The sequence below is a fragment of the Salarias fasciatus genome (genome assembly GCF_902148845.1).
Source record: "Salarias fasciatus chromosome 23 unlocalized genomic scaffold, fSalaFa1.1 super_scaffold_20, whole genome shotgun sequence".
NCBI lineage: Eukaryota > Metazoa > Chordata > Actinopteri > Blenniiformes > Blenniidae > Salarias > Salarias fasciatus.
Genome location: NW_021941230.1, coordinates 8,684,554 through 8,709,209, shown reverse-complemented (window position 1 = coordinate 8,709,209; position 24,656 = coordinate 8,684,554). Strand labels below are relative to the sequence as shown.

The window sequence follows — 24,656 nt, the reverse complement described above, 5'->3', positions numbered from 1 at the left end:
CACTTTACTGTAGACACGTGGTTTCCACACCGTCAGTATCTGCCCGACTGCCTGCACGGTATCAACCGTAACCGGCAACATTTTGTGGAGGGGGGGTGGGGGTGGGGGGGTGTTAGGTGGGGTGGGGGTGGGGGGGGGGGGGGGGGGGGGGGATGGCGTCACCAATGAAGCCAGCACAATCCTCTGAGCCTCTCTTTGAGCGCGTCCTCGTTTGCACCCGACAACCGCAGCTCCCAACTAAAAAAAAAAAAAAAAAAAAAAACGCCTTTATTGGAAAAATGCCCCACCTGTTGCATTAAGAAGCCTTTCAAATACTGGACTGCTGCAGTTTGCGCTGCGTATGGGCGAAAACAAGCGCAGTCGGAGTAAATCTTCTCTTGTTTTTTTGTTTTTTTTTTAATACTGATTTTGTTTAATTTTGCGCAACGGTTTGATAAAGCGCAGTGGGGGCGACGCGTATTTACAGCAGTTCTCACGGTGTTGGGCTGCAGGTTGTTGAAACTGAGCTGAAAATGCTGCAGTGGTTTTAAATCAGAGAGAGAGAGAGAGAGAGAGAGAGAGAGAGAGAGAGAGAGAGAGGGAGAGAGACACAGAGAGAGAGAGAGCGGAGCTGTCCAGAGTGCTGAATCCACACAAAAACAAACACACGTGTTGGAAAATCTTATCAGTGCGCGGCTGAATTACCCACTGCGCACTGATACGCCAAACAAAACGACGCCTATATTATACAAATATGTATACAAAGTAGGAGAAAAAAATCTCTTTAGAGGCACTGCGTTAGATTTCAGCTCGTCTCCAAAGGCACCAGCCAACCATTCTCCGGATCGGTTTGTGACTCATTTCCCTTTGAATGAGTCAGTTTATGAACCTAAACCTAAAACAGCACTTCAACAGAGGGAGAGACTTTCATGTCTGTAATGCTTTTGATGTTTTCAATGTAATTAAATCCCCTTTCAGAGCCCAGGGCTTTGAAGGTGAAAGGCTTGGTAACTTAAAAAGAACATTCGGGATATATAGAAGTCATTCTTAAAAGAATCACGATTTGAATTGATTTCCATAGTGGAATTAAAGGTGGTTTGTGTAATAATAAGCTTGAGTATGATAGCGATGTGCCCCTAATAATTTAGCCTGAATTAAATCCCTCTTTTACTGCTTCTTCGATTGTACTGCATCAGTTCTTTGATAATACATTATTAATTTTACTATCGCGCTTCAACTGCCCAATTTTACACTCCAGACTGAAAGATTATTGTCTGAATTACTGCCTAATGCCTGTGTCTTTTCAGGCATATTGGTGTTAATGCAGTATAAAATTTCTCCAGTGGTTGAGTAAATTGCTGCAAAGTTTTCGAGCATGAGTCAGCCATGCCAGGCCTGTGCATGTTTTCACAAATCAAGCACAATCACAGGTCTTTTCCACAAACTCCATTAGATTTGAGGATCTATAACACCCACAGCAGCAAACATGTTGCAGGTAAATGGAATCAACTTGCAAGCATCTTTCAATAAAACCAAATTCATTGATGACTTCAAGACGACTCACTGATTTAAATGTGTCAGAAGTGCCACAAACAATTTAATGAACCGCTAGTGGTAATCTGTATAAATAACTTCACACGTGAATTTTCAAACAGGTGATTTTGGAATCTATAACTGACAGCTCTTGGCTCTGAATGACACATTTGAACAATGAAGCGCGTCATGGTGTCCAGATTGAGAAGTGGGTTAGAACACTGAGCCTGCTCATGTATTGATTTGTTGGCTCACACAGAAAATCACAACGTGGCCTATTTTCAGAGAATACCATATAACTGCCCTTTGAGCCAGAGGTCGGGCTGCGACACATTTTCCTGTTTTGGAATGTATGATTATCCAAATTTGCTAAGCTTTTTTTTTTTTTTTTTTTCTTGTCAAATCCCCCTTGGCATTAAACACGTCAATGTAAAATGCCATTAAACTTGCTCTCATTGTCTCATATCAAAACACTTTATTTTCAATAGTCGATTTGATGCTTCTGAGAAATGAGGATCCAAAATTTCTGCAGCACCTGAACAGATCATGCTTCATCTGTATGACACGACTCCACCTGCTGGACAAACTAGAAAACTACACATGAAGGGAACCCTGGGAGTTTTTTTCCACATGGAAATTCATCCAGCAATTCTTCCATCCATCCATCCATCCATCCATTTTCTACCGCTTATCCGGGGCCGGGTCGCGGGGGCAGCAGTCTCAGCAGGGATGCCCAGACTTCCCTGTCCCCAGACACTTCCTCCAGCTCCTCTGGGAGGATCCCAAGGCGTTCCCAGGCCAGCCGAGAGACATATAGTCTCTCCAGCGTGTCCTGGGTCTTCCCCGGGGTCTCCTCCCAGTGGGACATGCCCGGAACACCTCCCTGGGGAGGCGTCCAGGAGGCATCCGAGCCACCTCAGCTGGTTCCTCTCGATGTGGAGGAGTAGCGGCTCTACTCCGAGCTCCTCCCTGGTGACTGAGCTCCTCACCCTATCTCTAAGGGAGCGCCCAGCCACCCTACGGAGGAAGCTCATTTCGGCCGCTTGTATCCGGGATCTTGTCCTTTCGGTCATGACCCAAAGCTCATGACCATAGGTGAGGGTGGGAACGTAGATTGACCGGTAAATCGAGAGCTTCGCCTTTCGGCTCAGCTCCTTCTTCACCACGACGGACTGATACAACGACTGCATCACTGCAGCCGCTGCACCGATCCGCCTGTCAATCTCACGCTCCATCCGTCCCCCACTCGTGAACAAGACCCCAAGATACTTGAACTCCTCCACTTGGGCTAGGGTCTCTCCACCAACCTGGAGGGGGCAAGCCACCTTCCTCCGGTCGAGGACCATGACCTCGGATTTGGAGGTGCTGATCCTCATCCCTGCCGCTTCACACTCAGCTGCGAACCGCCCCAGTGCATGCTGTAGGTCCGGGTTCGATGAAGCCAACAGGACAACATCATCTGCAAAAAGCAGAGATGAAATCCTGTGGTTCCCGAACCGGACCCCCTCCGGCCCCTGGCTGCACCTAGAAATTCTGTCCATGAAGATTATGAACAGAACCGGTGACAAAGGGCAGCCCTGCCGGAGTCCAACATGCACCAGGAACAGGTCCGACTTACTGCCGGCAATGCGGACCAGACTCCTACTCCGGTCATACAAAGACCGGATGGCCCTTAACAAGGGGCCCCGGACTCCGTATTCCCGGAGCACCCCCCACAAGACACCACGAGGGACACGGTCGAATGCCTTCTCCAAATCCACAAAACACATGTGGACTGGTTGGGCAAACTCCCACGAACCCTCGAGCACCCTATGGAGGGTATAGAGCTGGTCCACTGTTCCACGACCAGGACGAAAACCGCATTGTTCCTCCTGGATCCGAGGTTCGACTATCGGTCGGATCCTCCTCTCCAGTACCCTGGAATAGACTTTCCCGGGGAGGCTGAGGAGTGTAATCCCCCTATAGTTGGAGCGCACCCTCCGGTCCCCCCCCCGGACACAGAGACTGGCCAGCAATTCTTGTCACAACTTAAAATGTATCTAATCAGCTTACGCAAAGCTAAGCATATTTTAATTTGACATGTAAAAGATATTTTGTATAAAATAAATGAAAATGACGTGTTTTTGAATATTGAATGTATATAAAAGAAGGTTTTGAAGTTGCCGTATCCGTGGTAAATATTTACATTAAGTAAGTCATATTTGATTTGAGGTTTTTTTTTATCGTTTATAAGTTATATGCTTCTAAAAAAAATCCACAAAGAAGATAACTGTGTGCTGCACGGACTTCATTCTGTCTCTATTGACGACCGCTCGATTGGGAGGTCAGTTCCGCCGGCATCCTGAGGGGGCAGTAATGCGCCGGCGCTTGTTTACTGTGTGAAACACACGTCAGCCGAAGAAGAGCCAATGAGCTTGATCCAGCCGGCGGCTTCTCTGCTCCTCACTTCCTCACTTCTCCTGCAAAACCAACATCCCTGTCCGGTAAATTAGCTTCTGCTTCCCGCACTGTCCCGTCAGAGCGGGTGTTTTGGAGGGCGCGGTGCTGTAATGACATGCCGTTGCTGTTTTTGTCTGTCTTGTCTCAGTTGGCCCGTTGCTACGGAGGCTGGAGCGATGCTTCTTTGCAAGTATGGGTTGAAAAATGCAGTTTTAAAACTCCATGGGTCGGTTTTTGTTCCTGCCCATAACTTTAACGCTGTTGCGGGGGATCCGTCAGAAACTGTGCACGCCACAGTGAAAGGACATTAGATTTATGTCCAAACATCTCTTGCAGCTTACGTTGACTTATTATATTTTAACAATCTGATATCCTTCGGCTGCTCAACGAGATATCTTGAATTGGTTATTATGAATAAATCACGTGACCTGCTGTGGATGTACGGCATGCACGACATTCATGATTTTATACAGAATATTTCCACACATCCGCTTTGAGCAGCAGCCTCTTCTGTTGCTTGCCAAACATCATGGAACTCATTTTTTCTTTCATCTTTTTCAGTTGTGATTCCACTAAATCCTACCCAGAGATGAGTGCTTCATTGTGACATTTTAATAAACCCTTTTAAACGAAGTATAATAATAATATTTTATTTTGCTTGTTATGAGTTGATCATACACACATATATATATATATATATATATATATATATGTATATATATATATATATATATATATGTATGTATGTATATATATATATATATATATATATATATATATATATATATATATAAATGATTTTCTGTTATCCGCAGATTTCCCAGTATGTACCGATGAACCCCCTAACAAAACATATTTTATCTGAACTCTCAACAGGGATTGCTCCACTCCTCACTCACCACCCACTCCAGTGTCGCCTCCTCCCCCCCTTCACCCTCCTCTCTTGCCCCCATCGTCTCCCCTTCCATGCGCGAGTCCTCCTCCTCCTCCTCCTCCCCAACACAAACGGCGGCGTGCTCCTGGTGCCATGTTGGATGTGAGCAAGTGGCCCCTGTTTTCGCTGCTGACTCCCGAAGAGCTGCTGACGGTCAGGCAGGCCTGCGTGTTTGGCTCCTCTGCAAACGAAGCCATCTTCATCACGCATCAGAATGAGGTGAAGAGCGCCTTCTGTTCACACTCTGTCCTTTTTCATTTCTTTCAAAGCTGAAATGAGCATAAGTTTGTTGCACTTGTATTCGGTGTGGATCGCAAATTGCACGTCTTTTTGTATTTGTTGTCCTCAAGTCGTGTATCCACTCTTTACGTGTTGCCCAGGTGTTTGTGATTGGACTGAATTGCAGCAGCTGCCTCGGCACAGGAGACGGCCTGAGCACTCTCGTGCCAAAGAAAGTGGATTTCTTACAGGGAAAGAAGGTGGTCAGCCTGAGCTACGGCAGTGGGCCCCACGTCCTGCTGGCTACAGAGGGTACGTGATCAGTCGCCGGTGCTGATTCTGTGAGTGTCTCCGCCTGTGGCGCTCCAGCTTTCTGTTACTTGTTCGCAGCTGGCCAGCTCTTTGCTTGGGGACACAATTTCTACGGTCAGCTGGGAAACGTGACGAACAACCAGGGCCTCTCCCCTCAGCTGATCACCTCCAACCTGCAGAGCAAGAAAGTAACAGAGGTGGCGTGTGGCTCACATCACTCTATGGCACGGACTGCGGATGGGCAGGTACATTCTCGACTGACACTTGACTTATTCATTCATTTTCAACCATCAGTTGGTTTGATTTTGTCTCGGTTCTCATAAATCCACGCGAAAATGTGAATTAAAAACCCACACCTCCGGGGTCTTTCCCTGCGTTGCTGTAGGTCTTCGCGTGGGGTTACAATAACTGTGGTCAGGTCGGAACAGGATCCACAGCCAACCAGCCGCACCCCAGGAAAGTCGGCGGCGCTCTGCAGGGCAAGACGGCCGCCGGCATCGCGTGTGGACAGAGCTCCTCCTATGCTCTGCTTGACAGTGGGAAGGTAAGAAAGACGGCGTCACACCAGAGACCCGCACTTCATTCGACACGCTGATTTTCTGTCTCTTCTCAGATTTATAGCTGGGGCTCCAATGGAAATGGCCAACTGGGGATTGGTAACACTGCAACCCAGCTGAAACCTGCCCACCTTGATGCTCGCCGAGGATTGTGTTTTCAGCAGGTATGATATCTAAAAAAAAATCCCGACTGACTAAGCGCCGTCATGTTCTCCACCTGAAGACGCCTCGTGGGCGTTCCTCCTCATCGTGCACGCCGGACGTTTCCTGCTTTTCAGATCGTGGCGGGCCACGGACACTGCCTGGCCCTCACGGACACGGGGGTGCTGTACGCCTGGGGAGGAAACGCGCACGGCCAGCTGGGAACCGGCGACAAGAACGGCCAAGTCAGCCCCGTGCGCGTCATGGCTGAGAAAGAGAGGTGTGCTCCAGGAGGAAACTGAAACACTGGGGGGGGGGGGGGGGGGGGGGGAAACACGCAGGGAGAACATGCAAACTCCACACATGAAGGACGCTCTCGCTGTGAAACGAGACTTTTAACCACTATTCCTTTTGAAATTCAGGATTGTGCAGATTGCAGCCTGTCATTTAACTCACACCTCAGCTGCCAAGACGCTGAGCGGACAGGTATGACTCGCTCTCAAACGGCAACAGCTTCTTTCTTTCTGCATGCAAGTGCTTCTTATATATGTGTTTTGCGTCCCAGGTGTACATGTGGGGTCAGTGTCGGGGTCACTCCGTCGCCCTGCCGCACCTCACGCCCTACAGCGACGTCGACGACGTGTTCGCCTGCTTCGCCGTGCCACCGGTAACGTGGCGCCTCATGTCTGACGGTAAATCCAGAGCGGTCCGTGTTGAACGAAAGACTTCTGAGTACTGCTGTAGCGGTTCAGGGATGAGTGTGAGGCCCGTCGCACAGCCGTTTTCTGTTTTTTTTTGTTTTTTTTTTTCGTCTCTAGATTTCGATGATTCGATGACGGTTGCGGAGGCCGTGAGGAACGAGTTCGACCGTCCAGAAACGGCCGACCTCAAGTTCAGCGTCGATGGCAGATTTATTCATGTTCACAAAGCTGTGCTGAAGATCAGGTGTGTGTTTCACAGTATGACACTTTTTTTTTTTTCGAAGCGGCGCTTTTGGACTCTGTGTTAATCCGAGCGTTGTGCAGGAGCGAGCATTTCCGCTCCATGTTCGGCTCCCAGCGGACGGAGGACCAGCAGGACGTCGTGGAGATCACCCAGTTCTCGTATCCCGTCTACAAGGCCTTCCTGCGGTTCCTCTACACGGACTCTGTGGACCTTCCTCCCGAGGACGCCATCAGTGAGCGCATTTTCACCAACCTGTGTTTATGTTCTCTCTTGATTCGGAAGCAATGGTTTTTACGTAGTAACCGTGTCGGCCGCCGGCCTGCAGGTCTGCTGGTCCTCGCCTCGTGCTACTGTGAAAACCGCCTGAAACGCCTCTGCCAGCGGCTCATCAAGGGCGGGGTCAGGGTGGAGAACGCCTTCACCCTGCTGTCTGCTGCCATACGATACAAGGCAAAGGTACGCTCATTCACTCAAGCTTTTTTTTTTTTTTCATGCTAATCGTCTAATCCCGCCCCTTCTGATGCTCCAGGACCTGGAAGAGTTCTGCTTCACGTTCTGTGTGAACCATCTGACCGAGGTGACTCAGACCGAAGCCCTCTGGCGCCTCGACGGAGCCATGCTGAAGGAGTTTGTGAGCAGAGCCAGCCGCTGCGGAGCGTTCAAGAACTGACCTCGCCGCCGCCGCCGCTTGCACAGTTCACGAACGATTTTCTGACATGGTAGGCGTGGCTGTGCAACAGGAGAAGGCACCTCTGAAAACGTCTGTTTTCCTGCTAACCCTCCATAAAAGTCAAAACAGATAGCACTTTGTTGAAATGTTTCTTCGTACGGCACTACCAGCATCACGGGGTGCTGAACTGGACTTGAAATCCAATGATATGCACTTTGCCTTTTCCTCTTTTGCTGCTGTACGTCTACTTGAATTTTTATATTCACGGCCAGTGCTCGCACTCTTCTTTCATCTTCTGGGAAAGTTTGTTTGGAAGAGCAGAGACCTGGAAAGAGTGTTACAGAAAGCCATGCCAAGTGACCAAAGAATTCACTTTGTGTCAAATATCCTACGTAACTGACTCACACCGTGACATTTGCACAGCTTTTCTGAAACGTTCATCTCTTCTGCGTTTGGGAAATTAACATTTAAACCTTGGGCGATTTTGTTATATTGACGTTGTTTTCCTCATGTTCCATGAATGGCACTTTAAGAAACTGCAGCTGTAAATCTCTTTTCTTTTAAAAATGAAGTATTCAGTCATTTGCAAGGTTTTGGAGAGCAGTATAAATTGAAAATGAGTGCTGTGAAAGAGAAAATTGCACAAATGCAGCACACTGTTAAAATATGAGGACCTGTATTTCTTCTGTTGTAAGAAGTTACCCTGACATGTAGTTAGTTTAAAGTTTTCATTTTATTTCTTTAACATGTCTCTTTATCTAATTTACTGAGAGCACGAATTCTTTTTTTTTTTAACTGCAGATATAGAGAAAATGCACTACAAAGAAACTACTATGTACAGGAATGAAAACATGTAGACTGCTGCGTTTTCTTCTTCTTCTTTTTTTTTTTTAAGCAACACCTCCTTCAGCAAAACTAGGGATCAGTTTCGGTTTCCTCTGCTCAGTTTCTATTCCTTGATGCACTCAGATGGCCTTCAGTCGAAACTTGGGAATGGATTATGTTTCAGTTCCAGCTAATGCCTTGGTGCAATGAAGTGCAGGTTTACACTTCTCTTGTTTTGCACTATAAAGAATCATGCAAGCTTGAAAACTGAAATAGTTTAGCTTTTTTTTTTCCAATATAACACGATTTTTTTCGTGCTGTTTTTAACTTATTGCGTACTTGGGACTGATTTGAATAAACTGATATTAAAATGTGTCTTACTGTTGTGTTGCTGATGTGTCATCTTTAATATGAACAATTAAAAACACATTGGAATTGAGACCATTTTAAACTTTGTTGTACAAGTTTGCAATGTTGTACAACTCTGATGCAAGTTTGATTCTAATTTCAGCACCATAGATTAGTGTTTTGTGATAAACTTCGTAAGATAACAAATAGCTTTGAATGAGGACGCTTGATGGCTCCGCCCTTTTGGTGACGTCAGGAAGCTTTTGCGGAAGTAACTCGGAACTGTCAAGTGTCCGCTTTTCAGCCGAATTTGTCCAGGAAGTAATAAAAATCCTGGTTGAAGAAAGCTTAACGATGCCCGAGCAAGGTAAATAACAGATAAAGTTGTAAATGAAATGACAACGCAGAATATTCACTTCCTGTATCTTTCTTTTTTCATCGAACCAAGCCGCCGCTGTTTTGGGTTGACCAGTTCCCCTGTTATCTGGTGGCCCACTTCCTGTAGCTTCGGCCCTTGTGGATGTTAAACACCCGACAAAAAACCCGCAACTGTCCTGGCGAACGCATTTAATCGCATTTACATTAAAGTTGCGAAGTGTCCTGCCTATTGCGAGAGGTATTTTAACATCCGCTGTAAAGGGAAGCAACGGCAGACACCAGTTAACCTGGAAACCATTTAATCCAAAACACCATTAAGAGCGTCATGGCAAACAGCGTTACATACTGTTGCTAAATACAGTATTTCTGAGCCGTTGGGAACAAATAATATTTCTGAACAGATTTTAACCGTACTCAGCATTGTTTTACTATCGCCATAGTTTTTTTTTTATTAATGTCGTAGAAACAATATGAGCTTTTATTTTGAACCTGGAATCGGTTCTGGTTGATTCGCGGTGTAAACTTGACGATTCAAAGCGGGTTAATAATATTTCTGCACGAACTTATCTCATTTGGCCGGTAGATTTTTTTTTCTTTATTTTTGCCTGTTCGGTCGGAGACGCGAGATACCACTTCCAATTCCCGAGGAACTGGATGAATGGAAGAAAGCCAGAAATGGGTCCGAGCCGCTCCGGGACAGTCCAGGCCGCATCCGGAGACGAGAGACAGCAGCAGCCAGACTGACAGCAAGGGGCAAGGTGAGCCGGAGGAAGGAGAGTTTCACCGGCTCCAGGTGCTCTCTGCAGTCCTGTCATACCCAGAAATGATCCGTGAGACGCAAACGGAGCCCTGAACTCACTGTCCACGTTCATCAAGAATAGCTAAATTCCCGTATGCTTTCTGAAAGTCTTGCCTTTCTTGGAGATAACATCCGCACGTGGTAATCAAGAGCTGTCAGGCGTGAATAATATACTCAGAATATAGCTAGATTTTATTATTGCTAAAATATCCCCAGAGATTTTGAGATTGATCACACAGATGAGCCGTTTCTCCGCCTCCACGTTCTTTAGGGTTCATTCAGGGTCAAGTCATTAAAGTGGAATAGCTTGCTTGTGCTGTTGTTGTAGATGTTCCTGCACTTGCATAGCATAAGAACTCGTTTATCTTACTCTTGATCTTTCCTCACCTTGTCACATATGTCATACACCACCCAACTATTTATTTTTTTTTGTCTTTGGCTAAGGTCATGGGCCCCGGTTGTCCAAGGTAAACTTGTTTACCTTGCTGAGTTTGTGGATGGAGCTGTTTCCTCAGGACCAGTGTGAAGAGGATGAAAACGATCAGGTCGGTATGGTCACAGTGATCAGTCTCAGTCTTCCTGTTATAGTTGTCGCCATGCTTCAACAGGTGCCACTCACTTACATGACAAGTACAGTGTTGGGTGAAGCCTTTGTTCTTCCTTAACCTCACACATTCATACAGTGCCACAGAGCTTTGTATTTGGCTTCGTGCCATATTTTTTTAATTTTAACTTTGAGTCTGTTCTGTTTCATCAGGTCCGTGGGACGGGTCTGGTGGTGGTGCGAGACAGGAGGGTGGTGGGACTCCATTGTTCGGGGGCTGACCTCCACGCAGGGCAGGCGGCCATCATCCAACACGGTGCCCGGCTCGCCGACTGTCAGCTGTACTTCTCTCGCAGGCCCTGCGCCACTTGTCTCAAGATGATCATCAATGGTGAGGAGACACAGACAGATAAAGCACAAGTTGCAGTAGGTTTGGCCACAGTTGTTGACGCTGCATGAATATTCATCAGTGACAGTTCTTTTTGTTCAAGTATTGTTCCTCACCAGTAAGAGAAAATCTGATAATGACAAATCATTACCAACAATTCTCTGCCGACTGGCCTCTTTTGTATGGATTCTTTTGGGGGGTTTTTTTCTTGTTGGGAGCTGGAGAATGTCTCTAAAGTTCATGAAGGTGTAAATACGCTGGCAGGAGTCACATCATTACACAGAAACACATTGTCAGAAAATTGCAACATCGGAGACTCTCCAGTAAGCAACTGTCAGTTTGATGTTCACCCATTAGGAAAGTAGTCTCACTGCTTTTAAAACTGAAGCACACCAACACAGAAATTAATTGGAGTTACCTTTTATCGAACCGTATCTGCCAGGAGAAGTTTAAGCACTCCCTGAAGAGGCGTTAGAACGTAACTTGTCAGATTTTAAATCCTCATCGATAGACGATACAGTGTCCAAAGATGACCTGACTGATTCCAAACATCTCAGTTTTACTGGATGTTTTCAGTTTGTTTTTCCAAATGCACATATATCATCATCTCATGGAGCTCAGAACAGACTGTATAGAAACACCCATTCAGGACGAACGGCGTCCTTCCAGCCTGCTTCATGTACTGGGTTACACCAGCATACCAAAGGCCTGAGCTGGGCTGACAAATAATAATGACGAAGGCCCGGCAGAGCCGTTCCACCCCTCTCCCCCCGGCAGCTGCAGTGTTGCAAATCCAAATTCTGCTGCCAAGGCTCCACCAGTCCAGATCGTCGTAGAATTTCCTGTTTATCTGCCTTCAGCTAACACCTAGCAGGATCTTTTGTCAACAACACGCCCAGATATTTAACCTGTGACTGGTGCCAGTCCAGCAGTAGATCCGGGGGTGTCAAAATAAAAGTCAGTACAGAACGCTGTTTGCGTATGAACACGTTTTATTTTACGCGATACCTCTGACGATTTGTGTTTGGTTCCCCTGAAAGCTGGAGTCAGCCAGATCTCCTTCTGGCCCGGAGACCCCGAAGTCAGCGTGTTGGCGGCGTCCTCCTCCAGAGACCGCCCGCACTCCTCCGCCGTCACGGAGGAAGCGGCGCTGGACGCCGTGGCCGCAGAGAGGCTCAAGGCCAACAGCCGTCCGCACATCGGCGTGCTGCTGCAGCCGCTGGCGCCCGGCCTGCTGCAGTTTGTGAACGAGTCGTCCAGAGACTGCGACTTCATCGAGAAAATGGCCGACGACGACCCGGGCCTGAACGCGGAGGACGTCTTCAACAGGTGACGCCTCTGCGCCCGCTCATCTGCGGGCTCGCAATGTCAAATTTCATCAGTACGGATGGATTTTTCGCACTTTTTGTCTTCAGGGAGCGCAGGAGACACGCGGAGGATTTCTCCAGACGCTTCCTGGTCGCCACCTGCCGGCAGCACCAGGAGATCCTGACCCACATGGGCCTGGAGAACTTCTGCGCGGAGCCGTACTTCACCAGCCTGAGGCACAACATGAGGGAGCTGGTGGAGGTCCTGGCCGCCGTGGCCGCCCAGGTTCCTCAGCAGGACTACGGCTTCCACAGGTGAGAGAGACTCTCCGGTAGATCCTCGGCGGCGGTTTATGTGTTCCGCGAGAGCTGAGCGAGGTCGCTTCTGTCGCCCAGAGAGCAGCCGGCGGCTCCGCATCCTCCCCGCCACGAGGAAGTGGCGCAAGACGTCGTTCGCCACTGCATCATCCAGGCGTGCCTGCTGGCCTACAGGACAGGTCAGACTGGGTTTCGTTCCTGTCAGGATGTTCCTGAGAGCCGACGGAACTTTACTGATCTCTCAGAGTATGTCTTTTTTTGCGTTTAGAGAGCACAAATACAAGAAATCCAGGTTTCAGAAGACAAAAATAGACTTTCTGGAGTTGGTACCTGTTGAAAGTGTTGTTTTCTTTCCAGAGGATCCTAAAGTGGGTGTCGGCACGGTGATCTGGGCTAAAGGCCAGTCGGTGAGCTCGCCTTCCTTTACCGGTTTGTTTCAGTGTCCAGATGAACAGCCTGATGTAGGGTCAAAGACGAGTTTCATCCTCCAGGTCATGACGTGTCCGCATGACAGCTTTTTCTCTCTTATCGATTACTCCTCACCGAGCCGCTTCCTGATCATCTCCACCTTCCGTTTGGCTCCAGCCGGGCTGCAGCGGGACGGGCCGCCTGGACCTGGTCGGCTGCGGGTACAACGCGTACCCGGCCGGCTCGCACTACGCCGAGTACCCCCAGATGGACGCCAGACAGGAGGACAGGCAGCGGCGGAAATACCGATACATCATCCACGCAGAGCAGAACGCCCTCACTTTCAGGTGCGGCGGCAGCGGCTCAGGCACACGTCGCGCTCTGAACCCTCTGTGTGCGTTTGACGGACATGCCCCCCCCCCTCCCGGTGCTTTCAGGACGCGGGACGTCAAACCCGGAGAGCCCACCATGCTGTTCGTGACCAAGTGTCCATGCGACGAGTGCGTCCCACTGATCAGAGGAGCCGGCGTCACCCACATCTTCACCTCCGACCAGGACCGGGACAAAGACAAGGGAGACATCTCCTACCGCAGATTCAGCGGCCTGAAGAACATCAGCAAGTTCGTAGTAAGTAACGCGAAGTCGCGCTTCATGACGGCTGCATTTGAAGACAGGAATGAAACGCGGGTTTCAGATTTCATGAAGAATTTGGCGTTTTCTGTCCTCACAGTGGCAGCGGACCCCCCGGCCTCACCTCACCAGTAAGTTCCAGCTCGTTACCTTTACATGCGTGGAGCTATATTTATATTTATATTTATATATATGTACGAAATGAATAATGGATGTTCGGAACGCGCCGACCGGGAGTTTTAACAGCAGTGCGTTTTGTTCCAGACGGCTCTGTGGGGAAGCACGGCAGGCAGAGCGAGCACGAGAGCCACGGCAGCAAGAAGCTGTGCACGCACAGGTCGACCGTCAGCTGAGCACACGGACTCACGCACACACACACACACACACACATCCACATGAAAGCAAATATACAAACACTTTGTGCTCATGTTCTGCAGATTTGAACTGCATCAGCATTTCAAATCTGGGCCACATTCAGTATAATTAAACAAACAAACCAAAAAAAAAAAAAAACCAGGTGCATCAGAGAGAAATGATGCAAGGGAGAGGACAGGATGACAAACAGGAAGTCTGTTTTAATAATTAAAAAAAAGGAAAAATACTATGATTTGAAGATTTATTTTTCTATATGTGTGAACTATCTGGTGTATGTTTAGCATGGGTGAGGATGATGATGATGATGAGCCTCTCCTACAGGAGGTTTCTCCCTCGCTGCAGAAACTTGAATAAGGTTGACGTGAATTGCAGACGCCGCACGCCGCTTTACTTACGGGGGGAATGGGAGGGAGTGCCGAACGCTAAAGACGAATGAGTAAGAAGTTTAATCAGTTCAGGAGCAACTGGAAGTGAGGCCAGATAAATACTACCGACGGTAATAAATGACCGTCAGGCAGGACGGAAGAAAAGCAGGAATTTCATTCCGTGTTTTACTTCTGATTTATTTATCCGCAGTGAAGTTATCTGAACTTTCTAGCTTGAATTTTTTTCCCGCATGAAGAGGTCTTCCACTTGCCTCATTCTGATAGAACGTTATATATTAGTTAAAAACATTTGTGAAATTTACCTTCAGGTTTTCAAAAAAAATAAATGTGGAGAAAACCCATCAGGCACTTTATTTGAGTCCTGAGCAGCGACACTTTATGGGGCGGTGGGGTCGATCTTCGTCCTTGTTTAAGGTACAAAAACTGAAAGATACGACATTTTCTGCACTAACTTTCTTATCTTCCTCAGTGCACATCGTGGGGGGTTAAGACGTGAACACACGCACACGCAGCCTGCATTCCCATCCTTTTTATTGGTCGTGAATGTGATACAATAGCGTCGATGCGGAACATGAGGAGGCTGCCTTTCAGAGAGAGGACGCTTTCGCGAGCGGCTGAGCTTTGGGCCCAAGCGAGAAATTCCAACGTGCGGAGCTGGCCGCCCGGCGGTCACGTTCATATTGTCGTTTTTAATCTTCAGAGCAGAAATGACAATACACAGGTTCACGACTGTTACCGTCATCCTGCGGTGTACCACTTCATACGGACTGGATGTTGGATTTTTCAAACCTGGATTTTCTTGAAAAACGTCTGAAGAAGCTCAAAGCTTTGTAGATGCACTTCAGATATTATTCAAAAATAAAGAATTTTATCAACCTGCCTCCAAAGCTTCCATTTTTTTCCCCCCCCATTATTATTTAAGAAAACTTAAATCACATAGTCAAATTTAAAACAAAAAAAAAAAAAACCTTTATCCTCACTGATTCACAGATTCTTCCTTTTCACAGTTAAAAGATTTCACTGAATCCTTTCACAGAATCAATAAACGGGACGTGACGGAAACTTGTCCTTTGTGCAGACAGACGGAGTTCACACGAGCTTCGTCTCAGTTATGGGAAGGATGTAAATCCCGGGACTTGGATTCAATTTGGGTTTTTTTTTTGTTTGTTTTTTTTTTTTTTCCTCTCTAATGAGTTTGTAGTCGACAGTCTGCAGTCCGCAAGTCGAATTGGCACTACTCCAGAGACAAACATTAAAAAAAAAAACAGCAATGAAAACTGACGCGCTGCAGAGAAAAACCTAAAAAAAAAAAAAAAAAAAAAAAAAAAAAAAACATTTTTAAACGACGGCGTAACTCAAATATAGCGAGTTAAGAGGTTCACTGCTTAATCACAACAAATATGTTCTATCTAGAGCATATTTTCATACACACAATAATTAAGCTCCCCCTAGAAAATATACAGGTGATAAAAAAAAGAAAAGAAAAGAAAGGAAAACACACCAAAAAACAACAACAGCAACAAAAAAAAAAAGGCACCTCTGAATCCACTTCAGCTCTTAACACCGACATCAGATCTGAGTAAAAACACAGCGTGGAAAAAGAAAAGGAGTGGATTCAAGACACAAACCCCCCCCCCCCCCCCCCCCCCCCCCGCTCCCCCTCTGGCACACAGCAGGGAGCCGCCTGGTCGCGTCCAGTTGGCACTCGCGCCGAAAACTGTACAGGACAACAATGTACATTAAAAAAAACACAACAACAACAACAACAATGTGAAAACAGTGATCAGCTTAAAATAATTAAAAAAAACAACAACTTTATCATACAGAAAGTGCTATTAGCCACCAGCGGAGAAAACCAGTGATCAAAGTTAATTATTATTGTACCAAATTTTCAGAATTCAATTTAATGGTTAAAAATTGAAAACAATTTTTTTTTACTTTTTTTAAAAAAAAAATTAAATTTTTTCTTTTGGTGACAAAATCAGTTTGTTTCTCACTGCTTTCATCTTTGTTGCCAATTTAGAAATGTTTCTTTTCCTCGGGAAGACGAGACTTTTCTTTTCTTTTTTTTCTTTTTTTAAGTTTGCGCAGAGCTACATTTGGCAGATCATCAGATTCAGTCTGACTTTTCACTTTTACAGAGAAAACAATCATCGACAGCAAGAAGAAAAACAAAAAGACAGCAACTTTTTCTCTTTTTTTGGCTAACAATGCTTTCACCAATAATATATATTTTGCCTAACATTGATCCGACGACCCTTTTCAGAAGTAAAAGAGCGAAAAGCAGAGATTCTTCATCGCGTTTCGATTTTGCCATCTACTTCATTTAGACGGTTGAGAAAAGCTGCTTTGTAAGCAAGTGGATAACAGAGCACTGGAAAGCGCCGGCAAAGTCCAAAAGTAGTTAGTTTAGTTCGCCGACTGAAGCCTTTTGGACAAAAAAAAAAAAAAAAAGCTTTTTAACCGCAGGTTCACGGGTTTTCCTCCAGCGGCGGGAGGCGTGGCACGACATGCTACAAATGGAAGAAACAAACAGAAAATATATATATATATATATATATATATATAAAAGTAAGATCAGTGATTAAGAACTACTTCTGCACAAGTTTTTAATGAACCAACAAAAAGAAAAAAAAAGATTTTCTTGATTTTTTTTTTTGTTTGTTTTTTTTAAATAGAATAACCGTTATTGTTAATGCGTTCCTATTGGTAAAAAGTCGAGCTAGAAGGGGAAGGAGGGGGGGTGGAGGGGGGGGTTTCTCTAGGAGGCCGGTTTCTTCAGATCCCTGATCTGTTTGATTAGGTAGGTCTTCTCGTCGTTGAACTGCTCGTCGTCCGTGCGGTCCTTCTGGAAGTTGCTCAGGAAGTCGATGAGCTTGGTCTGGTTCTTGAGCAGGATGTCCACGATGGGCTGCGTCTTGTTGGGGTTGGCGACGAACACCTGGAGGGAGGGAGGGAGGAGGGATGAAACGGACCGGCGTGGCCCGGTTAGGCTCTCTACGAAACGTGTGTGTGTGTGTGTGTGTGTGTGTGTGTGTGTGTGGAGTCGGAGTCTCACCTTGAAGACGTGGAAGGCCTCGAACTGGATGTTGGGACTTTTGTCTCGGAGCAGGTTCATCATCAGCTTGAGGTTCTCCGGCTTGCTGATGTAGCGCGTCATGACCGTGAAGTTGTGTCTGTCCAGCAGCAGCTCGCCCAGAAGCTGGAGGGATTTATCAGCATTTAAAAAAAAAAAAAAAACAACGGGATCTTGTGCGTTTTCAAGCGTCGGCTGAAATCAGAGCGGGCCAGACCTTTAGGGACTGCCGCTTGGTGACGTAGTTCTCGGAGTGGAGCAGCTTCTCGTAGTCTGCAAACACCTGCAAGCCGAACACAAAGCTTCGAAATAAGAGCGCCGACTACGTAGCGTCAACATCGCCTCGTTAAAAAAAATCTCCTCCCGTATCTTTTTACGCCTCCTTGATAAATTTGAGGACAAACAAAGAAAAGAGGAAAGGAGCAACAGGCTTTAGATAAGAGCAAAGGACTCCGAGTTGGCGGGGCAGATTCCTGTCAGGCTGTCTGTGTGGGTTCCTGGAGGCTGTGGCCCTCCTCCCCCCTCCAGAGGGCCCCCTTGCTTTCGCAGAATGACGGCACAGAGCCCAGCTTTGTCAACTCTGACGGCTTTCCGGGGGACGCAGTTTTCCAGGAAATCGGTCAGAGTTTTTTTGTTTTTTTTTTTAATCTGTACTTCCTGCCAGTCGGCTCTCTTCTCCCACTTGTTGAATTAATTTACGCGTTCAGGAAAGTGTCTGGAAGTCAAGACTACTCACGGCTTCGTAGTGCTGCTCCAGGTATTCGGCCACCAGAACTTTGTGTCTCGTCAGGAGATCCTGGAGAGAGAAAAACACCCGCGGACGTCGGTCGGTCGGTCGGTGTTACTGGACGGACGGACGGCCCCCAGCGGAGGCGTCTCTCGGGCGTTTCCCGGTCCTACCTTGAACGTGGCGAAGGCGTCGGAGGCGATGTCGAAGGTGGACATCTCCACGTAGTTGAAGAAGTTGTGGAAGTGCTCGGAGTGGAGGACGACCTTGGCGAGCGGCTCGTGGCGGATGCACTCTCTCAGCATGATGCCGCAGTTCAGCGCCACCTGGGGCGTCTCGTAGCTTCGGAAACAAAGAAAAGAAAAGGGAGGAAATTGCGGCGCCCGTTCGGACGTCTCGGCTGCGGCTCCGTCTGTTCTCACCCTTTCAGCAGGATGAAGAGCACCTCCTGGTGGGAGCAGAAGTATTCCACAGTGGGGCTCCTCGTCCCGATCTGCCTCCGCAGGATGTTGTTGAAGATCTGACACACGTCCTTCTTCCCCTGGAAACACCAAAGCATGTCACGCGCCCGCATTTTCGCCCGTCCAGAGGGACGTTTCACCTCGCCAGCCCGCCGTTACCTCGAAGTCGATGACCTGCAGGTTCTCCACCAGCGATATGAGAAGGCCGCTGTTGTACAGCTCCTGGGCCAGCTGGGCCACGGTCTCCGTGTGCGGCTCCTTGTCGTTGCTCCCGTACAGGATCTCCTTCATGGACACTAAACACTTGGACACCTCCTCGGACGCCTGGCGGGGCAGAACCCGGGGGGTTAGCCGACTTTCAGGACGGGGAGGAAACGACGCGAGAGAGCAAGAGAGTCGTCTGCCGTCGTGAGCGTGAACTCGAGAGAGGGAGTGAACGGGTCTTGGCAGCGAGGTGTCAGGAGACGACAGGGCCAGGCTGTTCCTCGCTCTAATTCCACAGAGGGCTGTCAGCCGCCGGCCCCCGGGAGGCGCCGTCATTTACAGACACGCACAGCAGTCGCCCCCCTCCTTACCTTATCTGTCTTCTTGTCGTGCTTGACCAGGATGGCCAGGTTCTCCTTCAGGGTCCTCACGATGTCCGCGGGACTCTTGTGCGATTTACCGAACAGCGGCATGGTCGACGCGCTCACTCACACACGCTTTGGGACCTGCGACACACAACAACAACAACAACAACAACAACAGCTTTCTTTACTCTATTCCACAAAAGTGTATATTTTCGGAAACAAGCAGGAACGAACGTGTCTAAACATCGACCGTCCGTGGTTCTCGTCAGCCGGTTTGGCTTCGCCGCAGCGCGTCGGATTCCGTCGGCGTCGGGTTGTGTTTTGCCCCGCGTGCTCCAGGAATGTCAGGCGCTGTTTGGGGCATCAACAGCCGGGCCGGTGCCAGCGGATCGACCCTGCCCGTTTGACAAGTAGCAGTTCTGAGCACTGATTTGGATCAGTGGCAACAACCGGTCGCTAGAAAGTGTGTGTGTGTGTGTGTGTGTGTGTGTGTGTGTGTGTGTGTGTGTGTGGAGAAGAGCTGTTGCTGCTCTACATTACGGGAAGCTCTGCGGCAGCCAGAGAACTTGTGACTGCTAATCCTCATCTGGGAATGTAAAAAGGGCCTTTACCCCCACCCCCCACCTCTGTCGGCCTCCGTCCACCTCTGCTACATTCCTCCCTCCGTCGTTTCTCAGCCAAAATCTGTAGCCGCTCGCAAACAAACAAACAAAAAAATCAAACTGGAACTGCACACAAACAGACTGCGATCGGAAACCGTCTAATTTCCCCAAACGACACTGAACCAAAAGCCGTAAACCGCGCGGCGCGCGGCAGATAAAGCCCCTCGAATCCGCTCCGTCCCAGACGTATCGTCGCGCGACGGCAGCGCGACGGCAGCGCCGGCGCGATCAACCTCACAGATTCCACACAGTGGCCCTTGAAGGTGCAGTCCTCCCGAACATTACAGCCAAATACGATCGTTTCTTCGAGTTTGCAGCACCAAAATCCACAAGGATCAAACACTGCAACGAAAAAAACAAACCACCCGAAAACATCTTTTATTGGAATCACAAGATGTAGAATCGTCTCAGCTGAGTGTTTCCAGTCACCCTCGCAGCATTTAGACTTTAATTTAGTTTTGCTCACACACACACACACACACCCCCAGTCCTCGGGTCGTTCGGCTTGGTTGGGTAGCTGACTTACACTTTTAAAAAAAAGGCCAAAAAGTCTGACGACAGAGGCTCAAATCAGCTGGCGTGTCTGAAAGGTTCACCTCTCTTGTTGCTTTATGCAGTCCAACAAACTGTGATCTTAATACCGAGGTGTGTAAAGTTGAAGGGACGTGCACCTTGGCGGTTTACTGCGGAGAAAACTCCGCCGCCCTAGTTAAAGCACAATAAAGCTCCTTCTGTTTCACCTCATCATCAAATTACAGGCTGACGACACAACGCCGGCCCGGTCAATATTTGTCAAAGGATAATCAGGCAATGAGGAAGTATTTATCAAAAGAAGGGGGGGGGGGGGCGCTGCTTGCATAAGCTTCCCTTGCTTTTCGGTCTAATCTCATTGCAGCGGTGGAGTTCAGCGCCTGCGGTCCGGCCTTCGAGCTGCAGCGGCTCGAGGCAAAAACGCTCCTCGTTATTAAAAAATACTTAAAGAGTCTGAAAGCTGCAGGGCGTTCGTTCTGGCTTTGTAGCCTACTTCAGACTGACTCAATGTTACGTAATGGAATTAATCTGCTGCCCAGTCCACTTAAACACACACACACACACACACACACACACACACACACACACACACACACACACACACACACACACACACACACACACAATCGTAGCTGAGACACTGCCCCAAATATGAATTTTTACAGCTGTAATTAGGAGAGACTTTAAAAAGAGCTTTAAACACAGACAAGCAGAGATGATGAAGCATTATTTCACACGCTGACGACAGGGTAAATGGAGAGTTTGATCATAACGGCGCTTGTTAACTTCACGCTGTTGTTTCATTATCGTCCTCTGTGTGTTACACTGTTTAAAAAGTTCTTGTAATCACGTCGCAGAATGAAGAAACACTGGGGGCAGAAAGAGAAGCTTCCGCTTTCGGAAACTTTCGCAGATTTCCTGGAGCTGCAGCGCGGAGGATTGCCGACATATTTCAGCTGTAAGGAGATTTCTCCTGGATTATCTGGAAGCGTGACCTCCGCCGCTGACATATGGGCTCAGTGTAAACGCAGACTTCTGAAAGGAAATGGTCCTCACTTTCACCTGAGCCACGATGGAGAGAGTCTCCGTCTGTGAGCATGACAGAAACCCCAGGTTGACTTTCTATATAATTCTCCGATTATGCTTTGATTTTTTTCCTTCTGCAACTATTTGTAGCGGACTCCTTAATGGTAACCGATGCTGATTACTTCCACTGGCCTTTTCAAAGACGGACGCAACTTGAAATAACTCCACTTGCAGTTCCTCCCGTCTGGAATGCAGAGGCGCCATTCATGCTGTACTACAAGACCGCAGCAGGAATGCGAGGAGGAGCGAATAGGTGCAGCTCACGGCGTAGAAATCATTACACCTGCAGGTCTGAAAGGCCAGCCGCACGCAAAAAAAAAAAAAAAAAAAAAAAGCTGAAAGGTCGAGGACTTTTATCAAGTCAGAGTAGGACGTCACAGCTGGTTACACTGACAACCAGCGAATAACACTCAGAGTATTAGGGAATTAATAAATCCCACCTGTCACTGATAATCTGTGGCAGTGTGTCACGCATGAAACTCTTGTGGGAAACAAAATAAAAATAAAAACCTACGTTTATAGTTTTGAAAAAACAAGAAAAGTCATGAATGAAGTAGTTTTAATTTCATTTGTTGGGCAAAATAAATGTCAGAATCACAAAGTGTGATTTCCTGAATTCACATGTGCAGGTTGATATTATCGAAGACGACTCAACTATGAAATTCTAAAAGGAATATTGCAAGAAATATGGATAATTTTATTCTGAAACAGCTTTACAAAAAAAAATGTTACATTAGAGTTTGCTAAAACAAGATCAATTAAAGCACTTGTTTGTACTTTTTTAAATGAACTTTTCAAATGAATAATTTGAACCTTTTATTTGAATAATTTGATGAGATTAATTACTTTAATTAAATTTTAGTCTGCCTCCATAGATTGTTAAATCCAGATCTGTATTTAACAAGCTATTCGTGTACTTTATGTCATTTCAAATCCAAAGAACCTATAGTCTCAACAAACTTATAACATTAACAGTTTTATTTGTACTTTTACGCCCCATTAGTGTCAAAATAAGGCTGCCATTGCGTCAAGAAGTGAAGCAAGAGCTAGCTTTTATTTTGAAATCCCTCGCCGGAAGTTGTGTTGTTTTTCCTGCAGGCCAGCCTGACTCCGCTCGTTCTAAAGTAAGACAGAAGGAGGTAAAAAAAAAACACAAACAAAACGCGCCCCGGAGAGGTTCTGTCGGGGGGGATCGAACCCTCCACAGACGACCCGGTCCACGAGACTCGCACCCGGGGCCGCAGGCGACCGGAAGAGGCAGGAAAAAAGGCCGCATTAACAGCCCCAGACAATGTGACTTCACCAGGCTACACCCCTCCTGCCTCCGGCCAAACTCCCTGGTTTTTTTTTTTTTTGTTGTTGTTGTTGGTCGGATTTTCCTAAAGCGAAGCGGTCTGCATCTTCTCACGCACCCCAGCGCCCGAGCGGCGACGTCCAGAAGCCGCGGATGAAGTTCCCCGGGCTGTCAAGGGCAGCGGGATCCCTCCGCGGGGCTCGCAGGGCGCCGGAGGGGCTGGAAGGGTACTCACACTGGGGAGGTGTAGGGGGGTCTTCAAACGCGTCCGTCCCGGGGTCGCAGCGCTGCCGAGCCTCCCAGATGGGCGTCTGCGGTCACGCCAGGGCTGTTAGCGAGCAGCAGAGTCCGCTAGAAATGTGTGCGATACGATTGAAAATGTGAGGAATCTGTTAAGAAGGCAGTGCAGAATTCCATCTGGTCGCCTTCCAGTCCGCCGTCAGGTCAGAGTCAGGAAGGAGCGAGGACTTCCGGTCCGAGCCTTCACAGTAAGACTCAGCCTTTACCGTCAAGGAATCAAGAGAAACTTCTGCTTCAAAATAAATACTTGACATGGATCAAGAAATTTCGATTTAAAAGTTAAAAAAAAAAAACCTAATAACCATGCCTTGGAAAGTAGAGTACTTGCTGTGGAATTATGGGGTTAACTTCAAATTTTAGTTTACTGTTTTAAGAGAAGTGCTGAAGAAGTGGGGTTATTTTGGAATCCCTGGCAGTGACGTCATGTCCGGTTCGAGCTGAATTCAGTTATGCGAACTTGACACATCTGTATCTTTCCAGCCGCGTCTGAATCTCGTCCCCATCCTCTCAGGGCGACTCCTCCTTCGGGCCTTACTGCACAAAATACAGTATTATACAGTTTAAAACGAGAAATACTTGATTTAAACTGCGAAAAACACATTTCAAGAAATTATTTTATCTGTACGGAGGGCGTTTATTTTACACCGCATCGTTATAATACAGGCGAGGGCAGAAGTGGAGGTTGTGTAGAAAGCTAAATGGAACGAAACCATGACAGACTCAACAGACGAAAGTCCATTGGGCGGTGGAAACCACGTGGTTTAAAAATAATCTACTACTAAAGAAACATTTAGGGCAACTACGAAAATGAAACGGAACACGGATATTTTAGAGGAAACCATTTCAGACTTTATTAAAGCTGCTTTAATTTTTACATAGTCAGAATTACATATTTACAAATGTACACAGATTTCATTATAATATTTATCGACACCATAGATATACAATAGGAAAATAAAAACAGTGGTTGCTGCAATGTGCTGCATAAACAGAAACTAAAAAAAAAAAAAAAACCTTTCTTGGCTCTCCAGAGTCAAAAGTACAACTGATTCAGTAAGTTTTATTGTGTGACCACGATCAAACACCGACAAGTTTAGAGCCCGTGTCAGTGTACTCTTGAGGGCAGAAAATAAACTCTTACACTATACAACAGTGCCAGGTAGAAATATTTGCCTTTTCCAGAAGGTGAAAAACAAACAAACAAAAAAAAATAATAATCAAGTCCAGTGAAGAACATGCCACAAAGAGTGATGATACACAGAGAGACAAAGAGACTCACAAGAACCATGATCCTCTTGACAATACACATGCTGTTGGGGAGAACAGTGCGAGGGCGCCATGGACACATCTGTACAAGTGTAGCACACATTTCTGTCTTACACCACTTACACATAATGCCGGCCACAGTTCAACACCGAAAAGGCCCGGATTTTCCTCCAGAAGCACCGGATTGCAGCGGCCTTCCATTTCACCAGAGCAGTGTTATTTATGGCTTTGGTGGACGAGAACAGCTCT

General features: G+C 47.2%; 3 protein-coding genes across 3 annotated transcripts; 2 read left to right on the top strand and 1 right to left on the bottom strand.

The window, feature by feature from the left end:
* Window positions 1-3,914: 3,914 nt before the first annotated feature.
* On the top strand, window positions 3,915-8,840 carry rcbtb1 (regulator of chromosome condensation (RCC1) and BTB (POZ) domain containing protein 1). Its single transcript, XM_030085969.1, has 13 exons — window positions 3,915-3,995; window positions 4,828-5,104; window positions 5,266-5,416; window positions 5,495-5,661; window positions 5,802-5,960; window positions 6,030-6,137; window positions 6,252-6,394; window positions 6,537-6,600; window positions 6,680-6,806; window positions 6,933-7,059; window positions 7,140-7,291; window positions 7,385-7,515; window positions 7,589-8,840. The coding sequence occupies exons 2-13, from the start codon at window positions 4,979-4,981 to the stop codon at window positions 7,727-7,729; spliced, it is 1,596 nt and encodes a 531-aa protein (XP_029941829.1). The 5' UTR covers window positions 3,915-3,995; window positions 4,828-4,978; the 3' UTR covers window positions 7,730-8,840.
* Window positions 8,841-9,167: 327 nt separating this feature from the next.
* cdadc1 (cytidine and dCMP deaminase domain containing 1) lies at window positions 9,168-14,207 on the top strand. Its single transcript, XM_030085970.1, has 12 exons — window positions 9,168-9,269; window positions 9,864-10,038; window positions 10,524-10,624; window positions 10,837-11,014; window positions 12,052-12,340; window positions 12,427-12,633; window positions 12,715-12,815; window positions 12,994-13,043; window positions 13,222-13,391; window positions 13,482-13,671; window positions 13,775-13,805; window positions 13,939-14,207. The coding sequence occupies exons 2-12, from the start codon at window positions 9,939-9,941 to the stop codon at window positions 14,025-14,027; spliced, it is 1,506 nt and encodes a 501-aa protein (XP_029941830.1). The 5' UTR covers window positions 9,168-9,269; window positions 9,864-9,938; the 3' UTR covers window positions 14,028-14,207.
* Window positions 14,208-15,558: 1,351 nt separating this feature from the next.
* cab39l (calcium binding protein 39-like) lies at window positions 15,559-23,290 on the bottom strand. Its single transcript, XM_030085971.1, has 9 exons — window positions 23,077-23,290; window positions 19,275-19,409; window positions 18,859-19,023; window positions 18,661-18,779; window positions 18,412-18,580; window positions 18,248-18,307; window positions 17,729-17,794; window positions 17,494-17,637; window positions 15,559-17,376 (listed from the first exon to the last, which is right to left on the bottom strand). Exons 2-9 carry the CDS (start codon window positions 19,374-19,376, stop codon window positions 17,197-17,199), a joined length of 1,005 nt encoding a protein of 334 aa, XP_029941831.1. The 5' UTR covers window positions 19,377-19,409; window positions 23,077-23,290; the 3' UTR covers window positions 15,559-17,196.
* Between the last annotated feature and the right edge of the window lie 1,366 nt (window positions 23,291-24,656).

Excerpts from the sequence above, each read along its gene's own strand:
- cab39l (XM_030085971.1), bottom strand. The coding sequence starts at position 19,376 with ATGCCGCTGTTCGGTAAATCGCACAAGAGTCCCGCGGACATCGTGAGG. Across the intron at positions 17,795-18,247 it reads TGGAGCAGCACTACGAAGCC|GTGTTTGCAGACTACGAGAA; the intron begins GTGAGTAGTCTT and ends TTCGGCTTGCAG. Across the intron at positions 17,638-17,728 it reads CCAAGCGGCAGTCCCTAAAG|CTTCTGGGCGAGCTGCTGCT; the intron begins GTCTGGCCCGCT and ends AAATCCCTCCAG.
- rcbtb1 (XM_030085969.1), top strand. The coding sequence starts at position 4,979 with ATGTTGGATGTGAGCAAGTGGCCCCTGTTTTCGCTGCTGACTCCCGAA. Across the intron at positions 5,105-5,265 it reads TCATCACGCATCAGAATGAG|GTGTTTGTGATTGGACTGAA; the intron begins GTGAAGAGCGCC and ends CGTGTTGCCCAG. Across the intron at positions 6,601-6,679 it reads CCAAGACGCTGAGCGGACAG|GTGTACATGTGGGGTCAGTG; the intron begins GTATGACTCGCT and ends TTTGCGTCCCAG.
- cdadc1 (XM_030085970.1), top strand. The coding sequence starts at position 9,939 with ATGGAAGAAAGCCAGAAATGGGTCCGAGCCGCTCCGGGACAGTCCAGG. Across the intron at positions 10,625-10,836 it reads AAGAGGATGAAAACGATCAG|GTCCGTGGGACGGGTCTGGT; the intron begins GTCGGTATGGTC and ends CTGTTTCATCAG. Across the intron at positions 13,672-13,774 it reads AGAACATCAGCAAGTTCGTA|TGGCAGCGGACCCCCCGGCC; the intron begins GTAAGTAACGCG and ends CTGTCCTCACAG.